This window comes from Poromitra crassiceps (genome assembly GCF_964638095.1).
Source record: "Poromitra crassiceps genome assembly, chromosome: 4".
Classification (NCBI taxonomy): Eukaryota; Metazoa; Chordata; class Actinopteri; order Beryciformes; family Melamphaidae; genus Poromitra; species Poromitra crassiceps.
Window position 1 is genome coordinate 38,650,257 of NC_139626.1, and position 25,921 is coordinate 38,676,177.

At 45.9% G+C, this 25,921-nt stretch overlaps 1 protein-coding gene across 1 annotated transcript in view; it reads left to right on the top strand.

The window, feature by feature from the left end:
* The window catches only part of grin2bb (glutamate receptor, ionotropic, N-methyl D-aspartate 2B-b), a gene marked incomplete at its 3' end in the record, with an annotated part of 96,781 nt that overhangs the window by 51,929 nt on the left and 18,931 nt on the right, over window positions 1-25,921 (top strand). Inside the window, exons 5-9 of the mRNA XM_083635276.1 lie at window positions 9,968-10,082; window positions 10,667-10,875; window positions 12,858-13,029; window positions 18,355-18,508; window positions 21,551-21,676. Coding sequence (XP_083491402.1) covers window positions 9,968-10,082; window positions 10,667-10,875; window positions 12,858-13,029; window positions 18,355-18,508; window positions 21,551-21,676 — 776 coding nt within the window. The remainder of the gene's footprint in view (window positions 1-9,967; window positions 10,083-10,666; window positions 10,876-12,857; window positions 13,030-18,354; window positions 18,509-21,550; window positions 21,677-25,921) is intronic.

Genomic DNA, 25,921 nt, shown 5'->3' on the forward strand with positions numbered 1-25,921 from the left:
GCCGTCTGGCACTTGTGCTGCCTCCTCATGCGTGTGAGGCTCCTGTGGAGGCAGGGCTGTGTTATTGCACGCCTAAATGGCGACAATAAAAGCGGCTGCGTAATAAATCCTGGCTGTGTTTATTAGAAGGCGAGCGTTAGGGAGCGGGGCCATTTCATTGTGCTCTTGGGCATCTTGGGCCCAAATGGCCGTCTCGTTTCATAGACCCTTCCTTTGCGTGGAAGTGGGTCAGCGTATCTATTTCTACTCTCCTTCTCTTGCTTGTGTTAACCTGTATGGGTTTCAGCCACGTGTCTGTCTGAACTCTACCTACATGGATGATACCTCACCCTTTGTCTGCGGCCCTCATATTTGTGTCGACTCTATGCTTTTGTTTCTGAATATTTCTCTGATTTTGTCGTCGTCCCGCTTGTCTCTCTTTTCTCCTCTCTCGTTATTGCCGTGGCTCCGTGATGCTGTCACAGCAGAGTCCATTCTCACTAAGAAGCTCTTTCAATTAGCTGGAGTCGAGTCAGAAAGTCACAATGTTTCTCCTCTCTCTCTCTCTCTCTCCCTCTCTCTCTCTGTCTACCTATCTCTCTCTCTCTCGTCCGTCTACATATCTCTCTCTCTCCCTCTCTCTCTCGTCTATCAACCTATTATTACCTACCTAACTATCTCTCTCTGTTTACCTATGTCTCTCTCTCATCCATCTACCTCTCTCTCTCTCCCTCCCTCTCTCTCTCTTGTCCGTCTACCTATCTCTCTCTCGTCCATCTACCTATCTCTCTCCCTCTCTTTCTCTCTCCCTCTCTCTCTCTCGTCCATCTACCTATCTCTCTCTCCCTCTCCCTCTCCCTCTCTCTCTCGTGTATCAACCTATTATTACCTAACTCTCCCTCTTGCCATCTCTACCTCTCCCATAAGAAAGGATTAGTTTGTGTTAATGGAGGTGACTTATTATTTATCTTGAACATGGATTCATTGTAGATTCTCATTTAACTCTGTCAAGTCTGTCCCTTCCTTATTTGTGACTAATTCATGTGAGGGACATGAAAATGCCATTGAAATATCGGATCAATAATTCATACGGCCTTTTACGTGAATGTTCAGTCTATTGGATCATTGAACACTAATACACATAATGGTGTATGTGCTGCTCACCATATGTTCAGTGCATCATGTGTGAGTTAATACATTTTCCATTATGATATTGACGTGTTTTCTTATAGTGATCTGTTATATGTAATATGAATAATATGAATAATATGAATTCATTCTTTCGTGATAAGCTCAGTTTTGATTTAACTGTTATCGACTGGAAACTGGTAGAGGCTTGATTTAAGGGCTTCTGAGTGAGTGAGTGAGTGAGTGAGTTAGTGAGTGAGTTGATTTAAGGGCTTCTGAGTGAGTGAGTGAGTGAGTGAGTGAGTGAGTGAGTGAGTGAGTGAGTGAGTGAGTTAGTGAGTGAGTTGATTTAAGGGCTTCTGAGTGAGTTTCTCCGCTGGAACCTTCAATAATCCTTTTTCTGAATTCAAGCCGGAGAAAAACTCCACAGAAACCACATGAATTACTGTTGATAGATTCCATGACGGTCATTGGTCAGGAGGTTTATGTTGCTCTATAACTTTAACTAACGCCACCAAATTAGACAAAACCTTGTCACTGGGGCAGTGCTTTGCAAAGATGTGCCCAATTTACCCTTGCCATACGTCCATATTGTTTCCTCATTCCATAAATCTTTAGCGACCATTAAAGCAACATTCCACCCTGCAGATGCTGTTACCTTGTTTTATATCATCGATCTGTGATGATCAATATGTTCCAGTTGTTCTGTGATTATTTCTTGCAATTTACTCTTTTTAGTAACACTAACAAAGACATGAACAGGTTATGCTGTCTTGGTTAATGTCAAGCTGTCATAACGAAGACATCTCAAACAATGTCAACATTGCATTAACAATGACATAATTTACTGAATGACACTTAATGACAACAGTAATAAACATTCATAACGCCCCCTTCATGTTCATGACAGGTGTCCTGTCATGGTAATGACATATGCACCCTCAAGTAAAGTGTTACTTTTTTTTTTTTTCTTTGTTTGGGGGGTACCCACTTTCCCCTGAAGCTACCTCATCAACTTCATCTGTACTTCAGTTATTGATTTCCTCCATATCCCAGAATGCCTTTTGACAACCCTAAACTTGTTCCGTGCAGTTGTGGGTTTTAGTTGTAGGTGAGAGAGTGATCGTGAATCATGATAGAGATATGCAGCATTCCATTTGCACTGGGAACTGGGATTTTTCCCCCCCTGTGACGTCACCTGAACTTGGATTTCCTATCTTCTTATATAAGAAAAATCGGGGGAACCTCACCAACCCTGACCTCAACATCCATGATGGCAGCTCCCGCAGCAACAGTAGTGAAAGCTGTAGTAATATACTGTTCATTAGCACTTCTGTTTTATTTGTGTCTCATTAAATCGTCGTACACAGTTCTATCTGTGTGGACATGTTGCTACAGTGTTGTTGTTGTATGCACAAAATACCACGTAATGCGTTCACAACTGTTATCGCTAATAATGGCTAGCCTGGCTAGAGCTAACCCTGGCTGGTTTTCCCACGCTTTTACTGGAACGCGGGCAACTCGGGTGAGATGTCATTTCCAGCTTGGCCTTCCAAGTTCTGAGACAAAATGGTTCTCCTGCTTCTCCTACCAGAGCATTTTACTCCATTAGATTACTGTACAGTAATCTAATGGAGTAAAATGCTCCATCGCGTACCACTTGGACTGTCAAATTCTTATTTACAGTAATGCATATTTAACTTGGACTGTAAATTCCTATTGAATGCCTATCCGTGTATATACAGTATTGTATATATTGGACTGCACTTGCAATGTTGTGATATTTTCTTTTTATCTCTGAATATTGATATGACTCATATTTAATCTTGCATATTGTTTCTGATTCTGAGCAAGAGAAGGCGTTTTTGGAGAAATTGATTCTTCTTCTCTCCCTGAATGATTGTTGACCGTCGGTGCCCTTGGTCTTTGATTCTGAGGGATGCGCATCAAAACCCGATGTTTACCATTGGTGATTTGGATAGCTGAAAAATCTTAGCTAGCTACTCTGGCAACATCTCAAAGTGACCATCGTTTCAAGTTATCCACAGGAATATGAAAAACACACCACCAAACAACAAAATTGGCCCAGAAATACAAGGTACATCGCCAAAAGGGGGGGGGGGGGGGACTATGGATCGGTCTCCGTCCGTTACATAGTCGGGCTGTAACGTTGAATTTGTTTTCTGAGATTATAGATGCCCACTGCAAAATGTAAGGATAGTTGTGAGATTCGATCCTGATGCGTGTACTGTACTGTACCTTGTAGAACACAAACATACAGCCCTATTTGTATGCAGAGTTTTTAGAGCGTCTGTAGACTGTAGAAGGTCACTGTCGTTGCCTGTTCAACACTGCTCACATTCTGAATGAGAGTGGACTCTGTCTGATATAGTGCTCCCTCTCTCCAGACTCCACAGGTACTGTCTGTCTGATGTCCCTTCTCAACAGCATCCTCATGGGCCCAGATCACATGGAGCTCCTGTGGACTCACTTATTAAAGGCTGCAGCACAAGACTCTTAACATCTTTCATCTTAGGATAGATAGACAGACAGATAGACAGACAGATAGATAGATAGATAGATAGATAGATAGATAGATAGATAGATAGATAGATAGATAGTTTATTTGTCCTCAAAGAGGAAATTATTTTCCACAGAAGGTGCGTACAGTACATAGCACAAGCAAGTAAGACATACAAAATGGTACAGAGTTGTACAAGATACAGTAGTATACAGGGGGATACTTACAGGGGTCACACAGTAGCATAACAAAGACATAGATTGACACTGCTGCACACCACATTTCAGTGTAGTTTAGGTTACATATTTAGAGTCCATATGTGCTGTTGGGACAACGCCTTTGAGTTGTCTATACTGTGCCTACGGCCAGAAGGAAGGAGGGTGAAGTGCTGGTAGAGTGGCTGGTCTGGGTCATGTGTGACGGGGGGTCCACCCGCTATGCCGACCACCCGCAATGCCGACCTTAGGTTTAGGCGTGGGGGTGGGAGAGGTTAGGTTTTGGGTTAGGGTCTGGGGGAGGTTAGGTTTAGGCATGGCATGGGGGGAGGTTAGGTTTGGCGTGGGGGCTGGGAGAGGTTAGGTTTTGGGTTAGGGTCTGGGGGAGGTTAGGTTTAGGCATAGGGGGAGGTTAGGTTTGGCGTGGGGGCTGGGAGAGGTTAGCTCCACCGACACGCTGCACGCCGCCTCGCTCAGCTGGTTCTGCTTGTGGGCTATCGGCATTGCGACCTGTCGGCACATAGACGCGGCACCGTGTGACGGTGCGTGCTTTACGGATCAGGGATGAGATGACACAGTCGGATAAGTTGGGGGTGGTGATGATACCAATGAGTTTGCTGGCTAAATGTGTTCTATTTAGGAGTTTGTTCCTGTTGGTGACTGTAAACATATGGAAGTGACAGATTGCACAATACAGAAGAACCGGTTCAGTAATGTTACGGAACAGGATAAGACGAAGATGGGGCTGGACAGACAGGTGATGTAGTTTCCGGATGGCTGTGTGAGTCTCTGTTGATGCTTGTAAGTGTCCATTGTATGCTGATTGAAGCTGAGGTTGTCAAGTGCAATGCCAAGGTTTTTGAAAGAGTACAATTATGTGTAGTCCACATTACTTTAAACTTCCACTAATCAGTAACTGATTCCTTTCCATAGACGGCTAAACCGTGGACTGGGTTATTGAAGCCCGTGTCGTTCTAAGAGGATCTGAGGCTGACATTTTGCATCTGCAGTGTGTGGTAATACATACAAAAACAAATCACTGAATTTTGAGCAGTTTATTGGCCGATTGCTTCTCATATTGCACAGTCGATCTCCTCACATAGTTCCTACATATATCTTAAGGAGCTCAACGTGCTACACACATACAGTACAGTGTGTAGCACGCATTTCATCAGTGAATGATTACACCTCAGAGGGCAGGTCTTCGACTGCAATCATCCCAGATTATTTATTTTTTGAGTAATCGCCCAAACCTGACATATAGTTACACGTGTATGTATGTATGTGCACAGTAGATTTATTTTCACATGCAAAGCAGTGATCTATCTCTGTGTCCCGGAAATCCGGTGACAGAGAATTTGTGGCCCCGTTCGGCTCCGCTAGGAGATGAAAGGAATAATTCAAGGCAAGTAAGTCATATCATATGGCTCTGGAATACGTTTGAAGAGATTTGAGGGGGGGGGGGGGGGGGAGTGATGGATCGTATCCATGGCATTGATGATTCAGTGTCTCAGTAACTCATACAGTACGTTCCCTTCACAGCCAGTGATTAGGAGGAACAGTTGGTGAGCGAGGCACGCACTAAGGCTGCATATGGCTGCGATGAAGCCGCATGAGGTTCCGTTAGTGGCTCATCCCGGGTTGTTGTTGTTGTTTATTTTTATTTATTTATTTATTTCCATCCCAGCGTCAGAGTCGGGGGGGAATTCTGACACGGGAAAGGGATCAAACAGCACATAAAAGCTACATCAATACTGCACGGCTAGTACAAAATGATAAACGGAGCAGCCTGCCTCTCCTGCTGCTGCAGACGCTCATCATGCATCAGTCTCTCCACCTGCGCAGGTTAATGTATGGGTAGATGGATCGCATTGATGTGCGCTTCGATATGCTTAAGTGCAGCTCCTCAGGGCCGAGCGGGCGAGATTGATCGGAGAGTGAGAGACAGAACGAGGCGAGTGGGTAAACAAGTCGGGCTCAGACGGAAAGTTGCCCCAATCTTTCTATCTCTCTCCTTTTCTCCCCTTTTCTTCGATCTCTCTCTCTCTCTCGGTCTCTCTCAACCACCCTCTCTCGGGTGAGATTACTGTTCCCATGGCAACGCAGCAGATTGCATGAAAATTGCTGTGGTTGTGGGTGCCATGGCAACACGTTGCATTACGTTATTGGTGTTAAGAAGCACGCCCCCCCCCCACCCCCCCTTCGGCTCTGTTGGGGTTTTGTTTATACTTACACACGTCAACAACCAATCATGACACATGTGGGGCCATACGTCTGACCTCATCCCGGGCGTCGTGCTGGCGCGCGGCCGCAACAGGTTGGCACACGCAGACCCCATCACACACACACACACACACACACACACACACACCACCCTGCCCGGATCCTTTTGGTTCCTATTCAAACTGAGATTATGCTCTAGGGGGGGCTAATCCCATGTTACACGCGCATTACAGCACTTTAATGTGCTAATGTGCTAGAATGCTGCAATAGGCATTTCAGCAAGGCTTGAGTCATTTTATTGACTTGCTCAAAGCATGTAGCCTACTTGGGTCTGCGTGTGAGGTGGGTTTAAAAATACAGACGAGGGCATTTGAGACGGAGGTGCCGGAGTGAAAGTAGGAGGTTCTTGTGAGAACATCTTGGGCGAGTTTCAGATCCATTGCTCATCTGTTGTCTCTATTTCCTTTCTTCTCTTGTGTGAATAGGTCTATTGTCTTGGTTCAACACCGTTGACCTGGTTGGAGATGGTGGCGGTTACATGTACACGACACCTCCTTGAAACAGTCTGCACGCACGCGCGCACACACTCACACACTCCTTGCATTTAGACCAGTTATTTAGTTCTCTGGTGGATTGTTTCAGAGGCAGAGTGTCTCCATGGTGATGGCAGCCCACAGAATGGGAGAGGAATGGTGAGGGAAGGAGGCAGGAGAGAGAGAGAGAGAGAGAGAGAGAGAGAGAGAGAGAGAGAGAGAGAGAGAGAGAGAGAGAGAGAGAGAGAGAGAGAGAGAGAGAGAGAGAGATGAGTCCAGCTTATCTGCCTGCACTGTGCACTTGTTGACACACATCCTGTATATGCTGATATGTCTTCACACAGGCACTTAATACACGCTGCCTCTCTGCAGGGTCCTAAATTAACGGGGACTTATTGGTGCAAAATGCCCGCCAAAAAAAATCTAAAATTGCTTTTGGATTTTGGATTTTTTTTATGGTGGCATGTAAAATAGTTACTTTCTGTATTTTATTGCTCTGTATTTGCAAAATACAACTCAAAAATGGCCAGCCAGGCATCTGTACCATCGACTTATATAACTCAATGATCTGTACCCGCACAACCCACGCCGCCTCCTCCTACTAGCGTTATTTACCTCAGTAACAGGCAGCGCAAGCTAGCTGGCCAGCTAACTCACTCGCTAACGTTACCTTAAAGAACATGGAGCTTTTTTTAATACGCCAACATCCCGCTGAGTAACGTGCTAGAAACAGATGGAAATGAAATGGGAACAGTCTCTGATTATCTTCTGGTCTGCCCAGGGCCTAAAAAAGCTACAGTATTGTGGGTTGGAGGATGGACTGAATCAGAATCAGAATCAGAAAGACTTTAATGATCCCCGGGGGCAAATTGGGACAAGTTACAGTTGCTCGCACTCAGGCATGAAATATCCACATAACACAACATAGCATACCACAGTATCACACAGTATCTCCCTAAACATAAAAACAGTCAATACAATAAAATGCAATAAAATAGGATAAAATAGAATAAAATAGGGTCAATGGGATAGTAAAAGTAAGAATTGTAGAATAGCATTCAATAAGTAGTTACAGTTACAATCTATGTACAGTACGTGTCAAATTGCAGTTATTGCACACTGGAATTAAATTAAATCAAATTGCACATTACGTGTGACGTAACTAAGGCACAGCTATCCTAAGTAAAGGTAAAGTAAAGTCCCACTGATTGTCACACGATGTGTGAAATTTGTTTTCCGCATTTGACCCAACCCCTGGGGGAGCGGTGAGCGGCAGCAGCGCCGCGCTCGGGAATCATATGGTGATCTAACCCCCCAATTCCAACCCTTTTGATGCTGAGTGCCAAGCAGGGAGGCAAATGGGTCCCATTTTTATAGTTTTTGGTATGACTCGGCCGGGGATCGAACTCACGACCTCCCAGTCTCAAGGCGGACACTCAGACCACAAGGCCACTGAGCTGGTATCCTATCGGCTGACTCAGTCTCAGAGAGACTGACTGTCTCCGAGGTGCTCTTCTTAGTGAGGCGTTAAAGAGTCCAATGGCCACAGGCAGGAATGATTTCCTGTGCCTCTCTGTGGTGCATCTGGGTGGGATCAGCCTCTCACTGAACGTGTTCCTGTGTTTGACCAGCACGCCGTGGAGTGGGTGAGAGTCATTGTTCATGATGGAGCGTAGCCTGGTCAGCGTTCTCTTCTCCGACACCGCTGTCAGAGAGCTCAGCTCCAGCCCCACAATGTCCCTGGCCTTACGGATCAGTTTGTTGAGTCTGTTGGCGTCCGCTGACTTCAGCCTGCTGCCCCAGCACACTATAGCATACAGGAAGGCACTGGCCACCACCAGTGAGTGGTCAGTCAGTAGCAACATGAACCAACAGATGAGGATGAGGATGGGGATTTTTAACTGATTGTTTATGAACTTTTAGAAATAAAATATGCTTGGACAAGAGTTATTGAATGGTCTGTCATGCAACGTAGAAGAACTAAGGTATTTCTCAACATTTGATCGAATTTACCTGGAAATGATCCAAAATGCCCCCAAAACGTATGTTTTAAAAACAAAATCCTCTCTCTCTCTCTCTCTCTCTCTTTCTCCTGTTTATTCCCTCTTTCTCAGTCTATGAGGTTGTTTTACCAAGCCTCAAACTGGGTCATCTTTGCCGCCCGTGGTTCAACCTGTATAGCGTGAAGACAATCAGGGCTGAGGAGGTTCTCCTCAGAAGCCTCGGGTAGCAGCTTTCACTTCATATGCCGTGTGATCACGACTGCGTGACGTCAAGTCCTGGGCTTTCACAAAGAAGAAGAAAGGAAAGCCACTGAGACTTTGAAGAGCCCGTGTGACCTCGTCATTTGTCAGACAGACTCACCACTGGGCTTGAATGAAAGCTAAGAAGATACCCTTTAAAATTACATCAAACATGTTCCCATAGAACACGAGTAAAGGATGTGAAAATGAGCCTAGAATAGGATATGCATCAGTGCTGCCTATAATCCAATTTATTGTTTTATTATCTATGGACACAACATTTTCAAAGAGCTTGATTAGAATTTACGAACTTGAGTGGTACCCCAATCTGATCTGGCCCATAGACTAACGGTCACATTCTCACATGTTCAATGTAATATTTGGGGCGAAAACACTTTTGAAATATTTGATCAAAGTGGACACTTCTTTAACAAACAACAAAAAGGACTCTGATATTCTTCCTGTGTGCATAGCCGTCTCTCCAGGCATCATTTCCTAAACAAAATCCCAACCAATTTGAGAAAAGAACATTGTTGCACTGCCAAAACATTTCAACTGCAAATTAGACCGCACTGAGTCACTACAAACACTGGGCATGTACGCTTTATGATTCAAACGTTTTGGCCTAGTATTTCAATGTAGCCGCCATTTAGGAATATTTATAAACGAGGACCCTTGAGCTTTCTCCCACCATCCCTCCCACTGCAGAAGCCTTATCCCCTCTGCAGAGAAATGGCCTGGAACTGAAGACAAAATACACAAAGACATCAGTGCAGCAATGGGACTGCTGCATTGATTTATTAAGTATCATTGATTTCATTTATCTAGCTTTAGTGCTTTGGTCCCTAAAGACACTATACCTTAATTTGACTTAGTCTACACTCTGGTGTCACTGATTGAAAACTTTATCCATTTCACCACAGTCTTGTGCATTTGCTATGAGGTTGTTGCAGGGACTTTCGTCAAATGCATATTCATTCCTCATTTTTATGATTGAATTGTGTGTAAGAAGTTGTATTGAAAGTCTAAATCCAGCTTATTTCCCTTCCAGACCAATAAATACTATGAATATGGGAAGTTAAAACATCTTACATCTTATTTCTAACTCCAACTTCTTATTCTCAGGTATCTGATGAATGTGACGTTTGAAGGCCGTAACCTGTCGTTTAGCGAAGACGGCTACCAGATGCACCCCAAGCTGGTCATCATTCTACTGGACAAGGACAGGCAATGGGACAGGGTGAATATCTGCTGTCCTCTCCCCTCTTCTCTTCTCCCCTCTTTTCTCTTCTCTTCTCCTGTCCCGGCCATTGCTCCATCCTCTCTGCTGATCTGGGGGGAGCTGTAGACTAGCACATGCTTTCTCCGATACATGTGCAGTCACCAGCCACTTCTTTTCACCTGACAGCGAGGAGTTTCACTGGCAGGACGTTGCGCGTGGGAGGATCACGCTATTCCCCCCACTTCCCCTCCCTCCGAACAGGCCTCCCAACTGACCAGAGGAGGCACTAGTGCAGCGACCAGGACACATACCCTTAATCCGGCTGCCCACCCGCAGACAAAGCCAATTGTGCCTGTATGGACACCCCACCAAGTCGGCGGTAACACGGGGGCTCGAACCTGCGACCCTCGTGTTGGTAGCCAGGGAATCTACTGCTGCCTTACCCGGGACACCCACCTTTCTCCGTCTTCCATTCTACCCTCTGTGATGTGTCTGTCACTGTCTTGTCTTCCTCCTAGAGCGTCCCCCCTGCCTCTCCGTAGCTGTTGCTGTAGCTTGTATGTCACACAGCCCTCCTCCTCCCTCTCTCTCGCCTCCTGCAGGTGGGCAAGTGGGAGCGCGGCTCTCTGACGATGAGGTACCACGTGTGGCCTCGCTTTGAGCTGTACTCGGGAGTGGAGGAGCGGGAGGACGACCACCTGTCCATCGTGACTCTGGAGGAGGCGCCGTTTGTCATCGTGGAGGATGTGGACCCGCTCAGCGGAACCTGCATGAGGAACACCGTGCCCTGCCGCAAGCAGCTCAAGCTCTTGTGAGAATTTACGGCTGGATTTGAACGTTTATTTTTTATTTCTTTGCATCAATTCTGGGTCACATAGGAGTAAACATCTGCTTTGTTTTCACTGTGTGTAGCGTACTTAAAGGAACACTCTGCCCATTTTCAACCAGCTTTGTATCATTAGAACATCAGTAGTATATCAGAAAACTGTAAACTGTTTTGAAGTCTGTCATTTAATTTGACAGTTATTGAGTGTTAAAGTGTGGACCAGTGACATCACTGGTCCACACTAACTCAAATTAATAACTCATTAACTCAAATCAACTCTGAATAACTGTCAAACTAGATGAATGATGAATAGTTTGACAGTTATTGAGAGTTGATTTGAGTTAATAAGTTATTAATTTGAGTTAGTGTGGACCAGTGATGTCACTGGTCCACACTTTAACACTCAATAACTGTCAAATTTAATGACAGACTTCAAAACCGTTTACAGTTTTCTGATATGCTACTGATGTTCTAATGATACAAAGCTGGTTGAAAATGGGCAGAGTGTTCCTTTAAAACAGACCATGTTTTCTTGTGAATCTGAGTGTAAGATTATTGGCATGCACTTCAATATAGCTGCAATTTCTCAAGTTATTTAAAGACCCCCCCCTGAAGTCAAAAGTATGTTTTTCTTCTTGTTCTTTAAGTTGGATGTTTAGCTTCACTGTGCAGAATGATGTATACAGAGTTTGACACTAGAAGGCTGTTTTCACATTCATCTGCTGAAAGTGGAAAGTTGGTCTGTGCTAATTGAAAATCACATTTTTAGGGGGGCGGGCCTACGAGCGTGATTTGTGTTGAAACTTTCATTCTTTTCCTCTTTTTTTTCTTTCTTCTTTTTTTAACAGTCGCGGACTCCGCACTGTCATCCTCGTTACGTCAGGTCTCCTTATCTCCCCCACCTCTTCTGAAGAAACTCTCAAGCTAGTTCACTGCAACTCGCATATCTATTTTGGTCAGCGGGCCGTCACCGTTTGATGACCTCGCATGCGTGTGTGTGTTGTGAGCGCAGGTCTGGGGGAAGGTGCAGGCTGGCAGCACCGCACAGACAGCTCATGTCAAGTTCATTGTGCACAAATAGTATCTCTCTCTCTCTTTTCTCTCTCTCCCTCTCTCTTTCCCTTCTCCCTGCCATTTCCTCACGGCCCGGCAGCAAAAGCTTTGCGGACCGGCACCGGTCCGCGACCCAGTGGTTGCCAACCCACTGCCGTAATCCACCAGTTGCTACACAGCCATAGTTTTGCAGAATACATCATGCAATCAAATTGTAAATTCTAACAAAGCAATTATAGAAATGAATCAATGCAATAGCTAAATTTGCATATGTGAATAGAGGACTGATGAAGTATTGTTGACTTAAATTATTTTTTAACTTTTCTTTCCCTCCTGCAGCTTTAGCTTCTTCATCTACTTTTTCCATGACGACTCTGTGATGCCCCGCCCCCTCCCTTCTTTCTCTAATGGGATTTGGGAATTTCATCAATCTATTTCATCACCTCACAATCTCTTTGTCCTCTGATTACCTCTCCCCTCTTCTCCTCTCCTCCCTCTCCTCCCCCTGCACACCCTGACCCTCCTGCTCGCTCGGCGATAATGAATTTTCTTCTCCTTTTCTGTCACCGGCCTACCTGGAATCTCCTGAGGGCGTCAGTCCTTCCTTTATTGACTGGTCTTTCACCCTGTTCTTTCTCCCATTCTCTGTCTGTCAGTCTGTCACACGTAACACAGACATGCAATCTTTCTCCTCCATTCTGATATTTTCAATGCTCGATTTTTTTCTAGTTTGATTTCATTTCATCCCCGTTTCGGTCTTCTCTTTTTTTGGACCACTTGTTTTACGTCTTCAAACCCAAATAAACATTGACCTTGGATTGCTGAAAAATTTTCTCCTGTCTCCCTGTCTTTACCACCTCCCCCCATCCCACCCACCCACCCACCCACCACCACCACCACTCCTCCCCCTTCAGAAATCAGACAGTCGACTCGGGGATTTACATCAAGCGCTGCTGCAAGGGTTTCTGTATTGACATCCTGAAGAGGATCGCCAAGTCGATCAAGTTCACCTATGACCTCTACCTGGTCACTAACGGCAAACACGGAAAGAAGATTAATGGGACTTGGAATGGCATGGTCGGAGAGGTGACGTGTGTTCTATTTCTATTACACACACACACACAAACACTCAAACACTCGACTCAAAACTTCAAAACAACCTGGTCGAGAAGAAGCAGTGCTGGAGGTTGTTCAGAGAGAACAAGGTTTAAAAACAACCTGGTAGAGAAGAAGCAGTGCTGGATGCTGTTCAGAGAGAACGAGGTAGCAGCTTGGCCTTGTCAGTAAATAAAAACACCCTCCAGGACAGCGTGGTCAATTTCATTCCGATCTGCTGGCACATCCACATCCACATCACAGCTGGCAGAACGATGCAGCAGCAAACCAGAGCCTCGGTTTAGAAAGCAGATCACCTCACAACAACACTGCCACTGTCATATACCGTACTGTAGCTCAGTGGGTCACGGGGCTGTTTTGAGTGGGTCACGGATGTGTTGTTCTTCTACTCCTTGAGGACACCGGTGGCTGACATTACTGTCTTTCAGAGACTGTAGTGGCCATTGGTACCAAACATATCATGCTAGCTTGTTGGGAAGGGGGCTAAATCTTGGCAAGGGAAAAACTGGCATGGCCATTTGCTCTTGACTTCTCACCTCAAGCTATCTGAATGAGAATGCTCTATGGGTACCCACGAGTCTCCCCTTTACAGACATGTACACTTAAGGCTGTGTTTCCATCTAGCGTCTTTTTCCAACCGTTAAACGCTGGAAGTATGCTGGGAAGCGCTGATCTCAGCGCACAATATACAAGGAAGCAGTCTGAAACTAACATTAGTTCAGTGCGGTAGTAGCTTGATAGCTGACAGCTAACATTAGCAAACAACACACATACAGTGATTTAGCTCAACACTCACCAGTTCAGTGAGAGGCTGATCCCACCTAGATGCAATATGGAGAGGCACAGGAAATCATTCCTGCCTGTGGCCATTGGACTCTTTAATGCCTCTCTTAAAAGAGCACCTCGGAGACGCTCAGTCTCCCTGAGACTGAGCCAGCCGATAGGTTAACTGTGCCTGGCTGAGCCACGTGTAATGTAAAGGGCAAGCCGACTTAATATAAGTCCAGTGTGCAATAACTGCAATTGTCACGTAATGTATACTTACTCTACTTATTTTGCTTACTTTATACGTACTCTACTTTATTTTGCTTATTTTTGCTTACTATCGCATTTTACTACTGTTTATTTTATGCTAGGTTGTGTTCTGAGTGCGAGCTACTGTCACCTGTCCCAATTTGATTCTGATTCTGAAATATTAAGTGTCTAGTCAATCTGCTCCCACAATTGAGCCTTTCTGTCTCTGTTGCGATAGTTTCTCCATCATTAGTTGCCAGAAAAGGAGCACCGACACCAGCGTCTTTCTGAAAAGTTAAAATATTTTCAGCTGGAAGCGCTGGGAGTCGGGCGCACAAAAATGCCGGAGTGCTCTGAAAATAGACGCTGGGCGCAGCGCACTTTCTCTAGACCTCCGCATACGCTCTCCCCCATTGGAAACAACTGAAAAAAGACGCTGGACCTGAGGAAAAGACGCTAGGTCGACATAGGCCCTTGTGCTAATCTCATGCAGTTTTTGGCAAAAACCATGCATTTTCTTGCATGCAGTATACATTTTATTTTCGCCTATTCTAGTTTAATCTTTCTACATACTGGGGTCCCTAAACAGTCTTGGAATTGCATAAATTGGGTATGACTGGCAAGCTGAGACTGGTGGATTCTATGTGCCCAATAGTTGTGATGATGTTTGTCCATAGTGGCCATTTCATTGTAGTCTCGCTGGCCAGCCACCTCTCCCTTCCGTCCGAGGAGTCTGGCGCCGCAGGTCTCCATAACTGGGATAAACCATCCCCTGCTCTACTCCGCTCTCCCATTGGAGGCGTCGGTTTCAGACGCTGCTGGATTTCCGCTCCCCACTTAAGAAGCTCTGTCATTAGGCTCCGACCATGTCAATCAGAGTGGCTTCCGCTCCCTCCTCCCTGTGTGTTGCTGTAAATAGTCCCCTGCCACCTCAGGGAAAACAACAACGCTAACTAGCTAGCAAGCTAATGGCAGAAACCTACACGCTAGCTCGTTGCTACACGCTGAAAACGGCAAGTTGGATTGTTTGAAACTATTTTCCAAGGGCACTGCCGCTAAGCGCCGCCCATCACAATCCCACTATGGAGACCTGCGGCGCCAGACTCCTCGGACGGAAGGGAGAGGAGGCTGGCCAGCGAGACTATTTCATTGTAGTGACACCATTTATTCGAAACTTGACCTCGCTGTATAAAATGACCTATTCTGAACTCTAGGATCATCACAGCCGCATGAAACTTTACAACCACAAACTAGAAAGCTAGCTTTAATTTCATACAGTTCAATTTAGATTCTTGAATCTTGATGAGCATCACCAGTTTAAACTTGTTTAAAAAGCATATACCTTAGACGTAATACTTGCTTACTTATAGTAAGCCTTTATATTCCTTGCGGATCATAGGCCATTGATGAACAGTACATTCTTCTTAAACTCTTGCTCTGTGCTCCGTCTCCAAGTATTTCTGGGTCTTCCTGTTTGCCTTGTGGCTTCCATGTCAGTGCCTGCTTGATTATTGCTCTTTTTGTTTTTCCGATCCATCTCCACTTACTCCCTTCCAGCTGTTCTTCTATTGTTTCTTGTTTGGTGCTCAGGTTGGTGTTGATTGTGTTTGGCCAGTAGATCCCCAGGAGACGTCTTACGACAGTGGGTAGTGAATGACTGCAGTTTGTTGATGGTGGTGGTGGTGGTCTTCCAGGTTTCTGATCCATACAGCAGTATGGTCTTAACGTTAGAGTTGAAGATAGTGAGATTAGTCTTGAGTGAGATATTTTTCGATTTCCAGAACTCGTTTAGGATGGTAAAGGCGAGGTGAACCCGTTCGTCACGTGCATCTGAGTCCGTTTCAGACTGAAAACAAATTGAGAGGCGGACCATATACGGTGTTGATGATTTGATTTGACAATTCTGTCGACTGGCTTTGGCATCGGCCAATCCTGGCGTGTTCCACCCCCAAATCGGGTGGGATTCAGCGTGTTGTCGTGCTACGCCAGTGGGATCCGCGGAGCACCAGGCAGCCACCGGCTTCGTGCGGAGCGAGCGGACAATCCGATGCATAGGTGCTGCCTGCCCGCCTGGAATTTCCGAGAGACGACCCTTGACAGCAAGGGAGGCTGTCAGGCTCGGAGGCGCGCGCCATTATCGTTATAAATGTAAATAATATTCCTGGAATGCGCGTTTTAACGAGCCAGTTACATTTCTTTGCATTCTTAGAGATTATAGTATTTGTTTTTTGTTCATGTTTCTAACAATTGGCCAAGTTAGTAATGTAGTTAGTTTATGGGATAGGAATTCTGCCAGATGACAGGCACTAGGCGCCATTTTCTACTTTGAAAGAGAAAATTATCCTGAAATGAAGATTTGATTGACAGCTGCATGTCGTGATATGATTGGTTGAAATGGGGTAGAAATTTGATAGTACTAGGTGACGTCAGCAAACTGTACATTACTGTTATCAATGAAATCTTGAAAAATTAACTTTTGATGTGAAAAAGTGTGAAAAACTAAAGAAATTAGATTGTTGTGATTTGTTTGGCATACACTATTAAATAGGTGCACTGCATACCCAGGTATTTGAACTAAAAGAAAAGAAATGTCATTTTTGGGTTCAGCTCGACTTTAAATGCTGTTCTTGCTTTCCCAATACTTTGCGACTTAATGACTCAGGAAAAATGTGGGTTGTGAGGATAGACCAGGTGAGAGAACCACTGATATAGCTAATGTTGTACTTTATTAAAATGATGTTATTGTACTTTAGTCTCCATTGTTTTAATCTTTGGTTTTACAGCTTTACTACGTCACTAGTTTTTACTGTTCTTTTGTACAGTAAAGCACTTTGTAATTCACTCCTTCACTGATTTGAATAGAACAAAAAAAAACAATCAAGTACAGTAAATGAGTAAGCAAGTATACAATACTAATATGAATACAGTAATACCAATCAAAACTTATTTGGTGGTCACTGATCATGAGTTCAGCTTTTGGAGGGCTAATTACAGTATAGGCTATTGTCTGAAGAAGGTCCAATAAAACCCTCTCTCGCTCACTCACTGACTCGCTCACTCACTCACTCACTCACTCACTCACTCACTCACTCACTCTCTCTCCCTCCCGCTCTCTCTCTCTCTGGTGCACCAGCCAGCACTTGTTCCCCACATCTTGGCCTGAGGGGGAGCTGTGCTCAGCTCCTCGAAAACCTGAGGAGGACAAGGAGGAGGCTCTTAATCAGAGATAGAGAGAGGAGGAGAGAGAGAGAGAGAGAGAGAGAGAGAGAGAGAGGGTGTAAGAAAGAGAGAGGGATAAAGCAGCCTCGGGGAAAGACCCACTTCTCTCCTGCACACATATTACACATTAGACATACAGTAACAGCACAGTGTATCCGTTACAAATCGATGTGATGGCCAACTTAATTGATTATGACTTCAGGATTATCTTACGAACATAGTGGAGTTAAGATGTGCAATGCAATAGGAAACAATCTCAACTTAGAAGTCCACCTACGTTGTGTTGTCAAATTCCTGAAATATACATGAAGGCAAACCTACGCAAGCGCGTAGCACACGCACGCACGGCTGCACACGTGCATGTCCTTACAGCTCAGCATGCAGCTAATGGAGAAACACAACAGCAGAACGAGGAAGACAGAATGAGAGAGAGATAACGAGAAGGGGAGAGAATATGAAGAAAGAGGCAGAAACGGAGAGAAAAACGGTGCGTAGGATTCCTGCTCACTGCCGTACGTACACACATGCCTTATTGGTCTTTTGTGCTCCACTTTTACACATGGCCCAAGGCCTTGGGAAGCCAGTGTCGTCATTTCATTCTCCCAAAACGCTCTTCTTACTGCATGAGATGGCAGAGATGGTGGTCTTAAGAGCATGAGATGGTGTCACGTGGATCGACTGGAAGCACTTGGCGATCAGTTTTTCACTGTAGTCTTTGGAATAGAGTGCCGCAGGAATGAGTCCTAAAACACGGAGGTTAGCATCGCCTGGTTGCCTCGCCTGGAAGTCGAGTTTTTATATATGATTTTTTTCAAAGCGTTTTCTGGCAATCGCAAATTTTGGTGATCACATTTTATGCTTGAAAAAGCATAAAAGTGTTGTTCATTTGTGAAGGTTATCTTGCTGAACACAAAGATCTCAATATCATAAACTTTTATTAACCACAGGCCTTATTATTTCAGGCATCTTTGAATAACCACAGGTGGATGGAAACCCACCTCATGTTTCCCTCCCATTGACCCGCTCTGTCTCTCTCTGTTGCCCCCCCCCCCCTCCCCCCAGGTGGTTCGGAAGAATGCCCACATGGCGGTGGGTTCGCTCACAATCAATGAGGAGAGGTCGGAGGTCATCGACTTCTCTGTGCCGTTCATTGAGACGGGGATCAGTGTCATGGTCTCCCGTAGCAACGGAACCGTCTCCCCCTCTGCCTTTCTCGGTGAGGAGAAACGCACCTGGTGCTTCTGGCAGATGTACACGACGCAGCCCTGAACTCTCGCACACACACACACACACACACACACACACACACACACACACACACACACACACACACACACACACACACACACACACACACACACATATATGACATCATCAATGCACATACACACTCAGATAGAGGAGTATGTCTTAATAATGGATGGTAATGGATTTAAAAAAGAACCTGCAAACTAATTGTTAGACATTGATGGCATTTTTGCATTACTAGGGTATCGGGGCCGAAACCCTAGGCTCGCCCGCCACGCAGCCTCGCCCGCAGCTCAGCTGCTGCGTGGCCTCGTCTGTTCTATTGGCATGCGCAGCGCACAATTGCTCAAGTTCGCATCACTGATGATATCACCGTCACTGATTATGTCACAGTGCCTATGACATTACTGATGGTGTCACAATGCCTATGACATCATCAGTGATGTCATAAGATGATTTTGGTCAATAATGATGTCACTGATGACATCACCACTGATGATGTCAGACATTGTGAAGATGATTTTGGTCAATAATGATGTCACTGATGATGTCAATGTCACTATGACATCATCAGTGGGACAAAACTTTAAACAGATATTGCCCACTTGCTCCCTTTTTATACAAAAAGGATTGAGCAGTATTCAGTATTAGCCTTTTAGTTAACCAGGTCAGTCACATTGAAATGGCATCTCTTTTTCAAGTGAGCCCTTGTGAAGAAGGTAGCATGCAAATTGTTTTGCCTAAAAACCTGGAGTAAGATTAAAATCAAATATTCATAAAAAACAACAAGAATACACACACACACACACACACACACACACACACACAAGAAGTGAAAAGCGAAGCATAAGCCCTTGGAAGCATTAATTAAATGTGTGCACTCCAGCACGTCTCCAATTAAAGTCTTTAAAATATTCAATCCCGATGAGATTGGAGGTAGAGAAGGGGACGACATTAACATAGCATGTGAATCAATATCAGCCTGGACAAAGTAGAGTTTGTTTCCAAGAATTTATTGGGGCATATTCTCAAAAACATAACAACTACCCACAATCCATATTAACATAAAGCATTCAGCAAGATATTCCATTGCGTACAGAAGCTAACACCAATGTGTCTCAGTACACTTTCCAATAAACAACAGACCATTAAAAGAATCAAGGAGAGTGAATAATAATGAACATAACAAAACTCAAAAGGTTAATACAGGCAAACAAAAAAACAACAACAAAAATGCAAAATTAGGGTAGGGTAAGGTAAGAGAAAGGACAGAAAGCTTGGGTAAGACGGACAAAGACAGTCAGAAAGGACAGAAAGAAAGATGTGATTGTGAAAATAGATAGGTTTTGAGTCTAGATTAGAAAATTTCAACTGAGGTAGCTTCCCAGAGCGTAAGTGGTAGCTGATTCTGGAGATAAGGAGCTTGGTGGGAGAACATTCTACTGCCTCCTGATTTTTCTTGAACAGTAAGGTAGCCAGCATCCTGCGAACGGACGGCACCAGAGTGAATATAAGAGATGAGGTCAGAAAGATATGATGGTCCAAGCCCATGAAATGATTTAAATGCCAACAGAAGCACCTTCAAGTGAGATTTGGCTTGAATCGGGAGCCAGTGAAGGGAGATTAGGATCGGAGTAATGTGATACAATTTTCTAGTTCTAGTTAGTATTCTGGTGGCAGTATTTTGGACGATTTGAGGGGGGTGTCAAGTCGTGATTTTGGGGGGCTTTCAGGTATCAGGCGGATAACAGTTGGGTAGAAGCTGTCCCTGTGACGGGACATTCTGGTACGGCAAGACATCAGTCTTCTGCTTTGGGGGAGGACCCTGAACAGTCCTGGATGGGTGGGGTCGGCCATATTTTTCTGAGACCGCTTTAGCATCCTGGCAGTGTGTAGGGCCTGGATGGGTGGCAGGCTACACCCGACCACCTTTTCAACTCTGTGGATGATGCGCTGCAGTGTGGAGATGTCCTTGCGGGCAGCAGCAGTATACCAGACGGTGATGGAGGAGATTAGGATGGACTGGACGGTGGAGGTGTAGAAAAGTGCACCTTGAACTTCTTTAGCCACTGAAGAAAGTCCATCCTCTGTTGTGCCTCCTTGGTGAGAGCTTTGATGTTTGCCTCTCATTTCAGATTGATTGTTGAGCCCAGGAAACAAAAGGACTCCACAGTGTTGACTGATGGGGGGAGGTGGGGCTGTGTGTTTTTCTGTAGTCCACAACCATCTCCGCTGTCTTTTGGGCATTGAGCTCCAGGTTGTTCTGACTGCACCAGGTCATCAGGTAGTCGATCTCCTGTCTGTACATGTCTTGTCTCCATTAGAGATTAGCCCTAAGAGGGCGGTGTTATCTGCGAATTTCAGGAGCTTGAGGGAGGTGCAGCTGTTTGTGTAGAAGGAGAAGAAGTATGGATAGAGAATACACCGCCCATGGGCAGCTCCGGTGCTGATGGTCCAGGAGTCAGTGACATGCTTGTCATGACCTTATGTGCTGCTTCCTGTTCGTTAGGAAGTCTGTGGACCATCTGCAGATGGACTCGGGCACGCCCAGCTGGGAGAGCTTCTCGTGCAGCAGGCCGGGGATGATCATGTCGAAGGCTGAGCATCATCTAGACCTGTTAGCTCTGTAGGGGGTCAAGGTGGATTTTAGGTACTGTAGGACAGGACAAGGTGCTCGAAGGACTTCATGATCACAGAGGTCAAGGCGACAGGTCTGTAGTCTTTTAGTGCTACGGGCTTTGTCTTTTTGGGGACGGGGATAATGGTTGAGGACCTGAAGCAGGCCGGAACGTCTGCCTACCTTCCTCCTAATTCTCCTTTGAAGAAAGACACACACACACACACACACACACACACACACAGTATAAATAGCTTCCAAGTACAAATAATCATGATGTTCTTACCAGGGGGTGATATTAAAATTTTGATTAATTTGGTTTCATAAACTCTCTCATGCTTTCACTCTCCCTCCTCGCACCCCCCCCCCCCCCCTCTCTCTCTCCCCATTCAGAGCCCTTCAGTGCGGATGTCTGGGTGATGATGTTCGTCATGTTGCTGCTGGTGTCGGCTGTGGCTGTGTTTGTATTTGAGTACTTCAGCCCAGTGGGCTACAATCGCTGTCTGGCAGATGGGCGAGGTGAGAGGAGCACACACAAATCCGCACACACACACACACACACACACACACACACACACACACACGCGCGTGCGCACGCGCACCATACACACACTGTCCCAGGCCCAGACGCAGTAATGTCTTGCTGCAAAAAGTGACAATGGCATTCGTACTTTTTAAACGGAAGCAAGATGTGGGGATAAAGCTCTGCCATTGGCTCCGACCATTTCAGTCGCAGCGGAAGGGAAATCCCTTTCCGCTCCCTGCGTGTCGCTCTCAAATGCCTCTGCTTGGTACTTTCGGTGGATGGTGGTGAAGATAATGGAGCATTTTTTTCCGCTATACCAGAGTGAGTTTAGGAGCCAGACTCTCTCCAGCACCGGTGCACCGCGAAACAAAGTGTGGAGATAATCTGGCAAGCGAGACTAAAATGAGGATAGCTTGGCACGTCCAGTTTTGTTAGCTTGAACACAGCGATTTGCAAACATAAACACGGTGGTAAAAAGGTTTAACCGCGTCTGACACTGTCCTTCCTCCAAATATGGTTCCAGCAGCCCATTCAAATCCATTTGCCCATCAAAATCAATGGCTTATATTCAATGACAATCAATTTTTTTGCCATGTTTCATAGCTCTGCTCGACTCTTGGGAATGCCACTGCTGCAGGGCCGTAACCAGGGTCCCGAAATAGGGGAGGTCCAGCAAGGGGAGGCGGATTGCCGTAAAAAAAATTGAGGGTTTTTTTCCCCCTTTTTTAGCCATATTTAGAGTAATATATCATTTTAACACGTTCACTGCCGTTGACGAGATATCTCGTCTTAAAAAAAAAATCGGTTGACTGCCGTTGACGAGATATCTCGTCTTAAAAAAAAAAAAAAAAATTTGACGGTGGGACGTCGATCAACCCCTTTTACATCTCATATAAAAATATGGGAGGTATTGAATGTGTATAATGTATTTTACCGACCCACTAAGTGGCGACAGTGCTCTCCAGACGAGAGAAAGCCAAGCAAAAACAGCCGCGTGAGGAAGCCATTCTCATGAAAATGGCTTGGCGAAAACGCTTTCGCTTTCGCGCAGGGAGCTGGCGGTGGGGGATTGCAAATTTGCATAATAGATTACGGGTGGAACACACTTTGAAACACGCAGCATAAATAAGACCAGAATCGCAAAAGCTTCATCAAAGCTCTCAACCGAAACCCCAAGAAACGAGCGAGCCCATCCAGACTCGCCCAAAGAGCGGCCGCCAGCAGACAGGCACAGCAGCAGCAGCAACTCGCTTGTGACACGCCCGCTGCAGAGCCAGGGAGGCAGGAGGAGAACACACACGGAGGGAGGAGTTTGAAGGAGAGGGGGGTTTCCTGCTGTTATGGAGGAAATTACTGTTCAAAACTATTGTTTAGATGTCTGACGTCTTACTGATGCCAAAAATGAATGGTTAAAGTGACTGTTCTATCGAATTTCACAAAAAGGCATTTTTCTCAGCTTAAATTTTCAGACGCTGAAACCATGCTGTATTCAAGTGCTAATGCCTACATAACTACTAACTCTACAAACTAACTCTTTTAGACAGAGAAAGCACACATTCTATTAGTTCTTTTGAGATATTTTGTGTTCACAAAATCTTAGCAGAAAATAATCCTCGGCTGTTGAAAGATGAGCCAGAATCCTCAAAAAAACCCGTTGGCAGAAGCTACCTACAGTAAAAAAAAAAAAACGGCTGGCAGTGAATGTGTTAAATCAACATTAGGATTATACTGTTGTGATGTCATTATTCAGTATATTCTCTTTCATGTCACCACCTGCTCAGCTCTCCTGTCAACATAATTGTAACTAACAAACACAAACTGTTTTAGCCAAATTCATATCAAAATGACACCTACAAACACAGGTACACAACCCAAGCCGTACACAACACACAAAGTCATCATCGATAATAAAAAAAACATACAGAGGGACATTTATTTATTCCTGATAGGAACGATTGAAAAATAAAATATATTATGTTGTTTTTAACTTTACACCACCTCTTTTTGTTACTTATTGGGTCATGAAACTGAAACCATGCATATAGCCACCTGCATACCTGACTTCGGGAGCTTGGCAATTGGCATCATGCATGATTAGCCAGTAGCATCCCAACGTGTCACACAGGTAACATTACTTAAGAGACAGACTAGACACTTACTTTCTTGGTTGTTGCTAAAAAAAGCTGTCAGTGTCACTCACTGTCTGTCGTTCACTCGCTCACTGTCTCGCAGCTCGCTCACCTTCAATTATCTCGCCAGGCAGACAGACAGTCATCACTCACCACCATGCTGCTGCTCTCTCGGAATCAAGTTACCGCGGACGCGGCGTCAGATGACTTCCTGCCTGACCTGCCTTTCGTTTCAAAATAAAAGCGATCCCGTGTTTTTCATGCTTTTCCATGCAGATTGTTTTATTAAAAAAAAAAAAAAAAAAATCTCTGAAATATTAGGGGAGGTCCGGACCTCCCCGTCCTCATAGCTAGTTACGGCCATGCAGCCACTCCAGCTCAAATCACTGAGTGTTACACTGCTGCTCACAGCCTTATTCTCCAGGTGCAGAGGGGATACGAGGGAAGTCATGTGGTGGGGTCACTGTGCGTTATGTCTTCAGTCATTTTTTCTGTAGAACGTCTCATAAGTCACAACAATAGTGGCAAAAAAAGTGTGACATTCTGTATGTATTGTGTGTGTGTGTGTGTGTGTGTGTGTGTGTGTGTGTGTGTGTGTGTGTGTGTGTGTGTGTGTGCGCGTGTGTGTGTGTGTGTGTGTGTGTGTGTGTGTGTGTGTGACATTTAATGACTTGCCAGGCTATGTAAGCCTTTTGCCTTGATGCTGTTGCTCCAGCTGTAGCATAATTGCAGCCTGCTGTGTGCCCATCCACCCCCTCCCTCCTCTCTCTGTCGCTGTGTTAGACTCCACCCCCTCCCTCCTCTCTCTGTCCCTGTGTTAGACTCCACCCCCTCCCTCCTCTCTCTGTCGCTGTGTTAGACTCCACCCCCTCCCTCCTCTCTCTGTCCCTGTGTTAGACTCCACCCCCTCCCTCCTCTCTCTGTCGCTGTGTTAGACTCCACCCCCTCCCTCCTCTCTCTGTCCCTGTGTTAGACTCCACCCCCTCCCTCCTCTCTCTGTCACTGTGTTAGACTCCACCCCCTCCCTCCTCTCTCTGTCCCTGTGTTAGCCTCCACCCCCTCCCTCCTCTCTCTGTCCCTGTGTTAGACTCCACCCCCTCCCTCCTCTCTCTGTCGCTGTGTTAGACTCCACCCCCTCCCTCCTCTCTCTGTCCCTGTGTTAGAATCCACCCCCTCCCTCCTCTCTCTGTCGCTGTGTTAGACTCCACCCCCTCCCTCCTCTCTCTGTCCCTGTGTTAGACTCCACCCCTCCCTCTTCTCTCTGTCCCTGTGTTAGACTCCACCCCCTCCCTCCTCTCTCTGTCCCTGTGTTAGAATCCACCCCCTCCCTCCTCTCTCTGTCCCTTTGTTAGACTCCACCCCCTCCCTCCTCTCTCTGTCCCTGTGTTAGACTCCACCCCCTCCCTCCTCTCTCTGTCCCTGTGTACTCCACCCCCTCCCTCCTCTCTCTGTCCGTGTTAGACTCCACCCCTCCCTCCTCTCTCTGTCCCTGTGTTAGACTCCACCCCCTCCCTCCTCTCTCTGTCTCTGTGTTAGACTCCACCCCCTCCCTCCTCTCTCTGTCCCTGTGTTAGACTCCACCCCCTCCCTCCTCTCTGTCCCTGTGTTAGACTCCACCCCCTCCCTCCTCTCTCTGTCCCTGTGTTAGACTCCACCCCCTCCCTCCTCTCTCTGTCCCTGTGTACTCCACCCCCTCCCTCCTCTCTCTGTCCCTGTGTACTCCACCCCCTCCCTCCTCTCTCTGTCCTGTTAGACTCCACCCCCTCCCTCCTCTCTCTGTCCCTGTGTTAGACTCCACCTCCTCCCTCCTCTCTGTCTCTGTGTTAGACGCCACCCCCTCCCTCCTCTCTCTGTCCCTGTGTTAGACTCCACCCTCTCCCTCTGTCCCTGTGTTAGACTCCACCCTCTCCCTCCTCTCTCTGTCCCTGTGTTAGACTCCACCTCTGTCCCTGTGTTAGACTCCACCCCCTCCCTCCTCTCTCTGTCCCTGTGTTAGACTCCACCCCCTCCCTCCTCTCTCTGTCCCTGTGTTAGACTCCACCCCCTCCCTCCTCTCTCTGTCCCTGTGTTAGACTCCACCCCCTCCCTCCTCTCTCTGTCCCTGTGTTA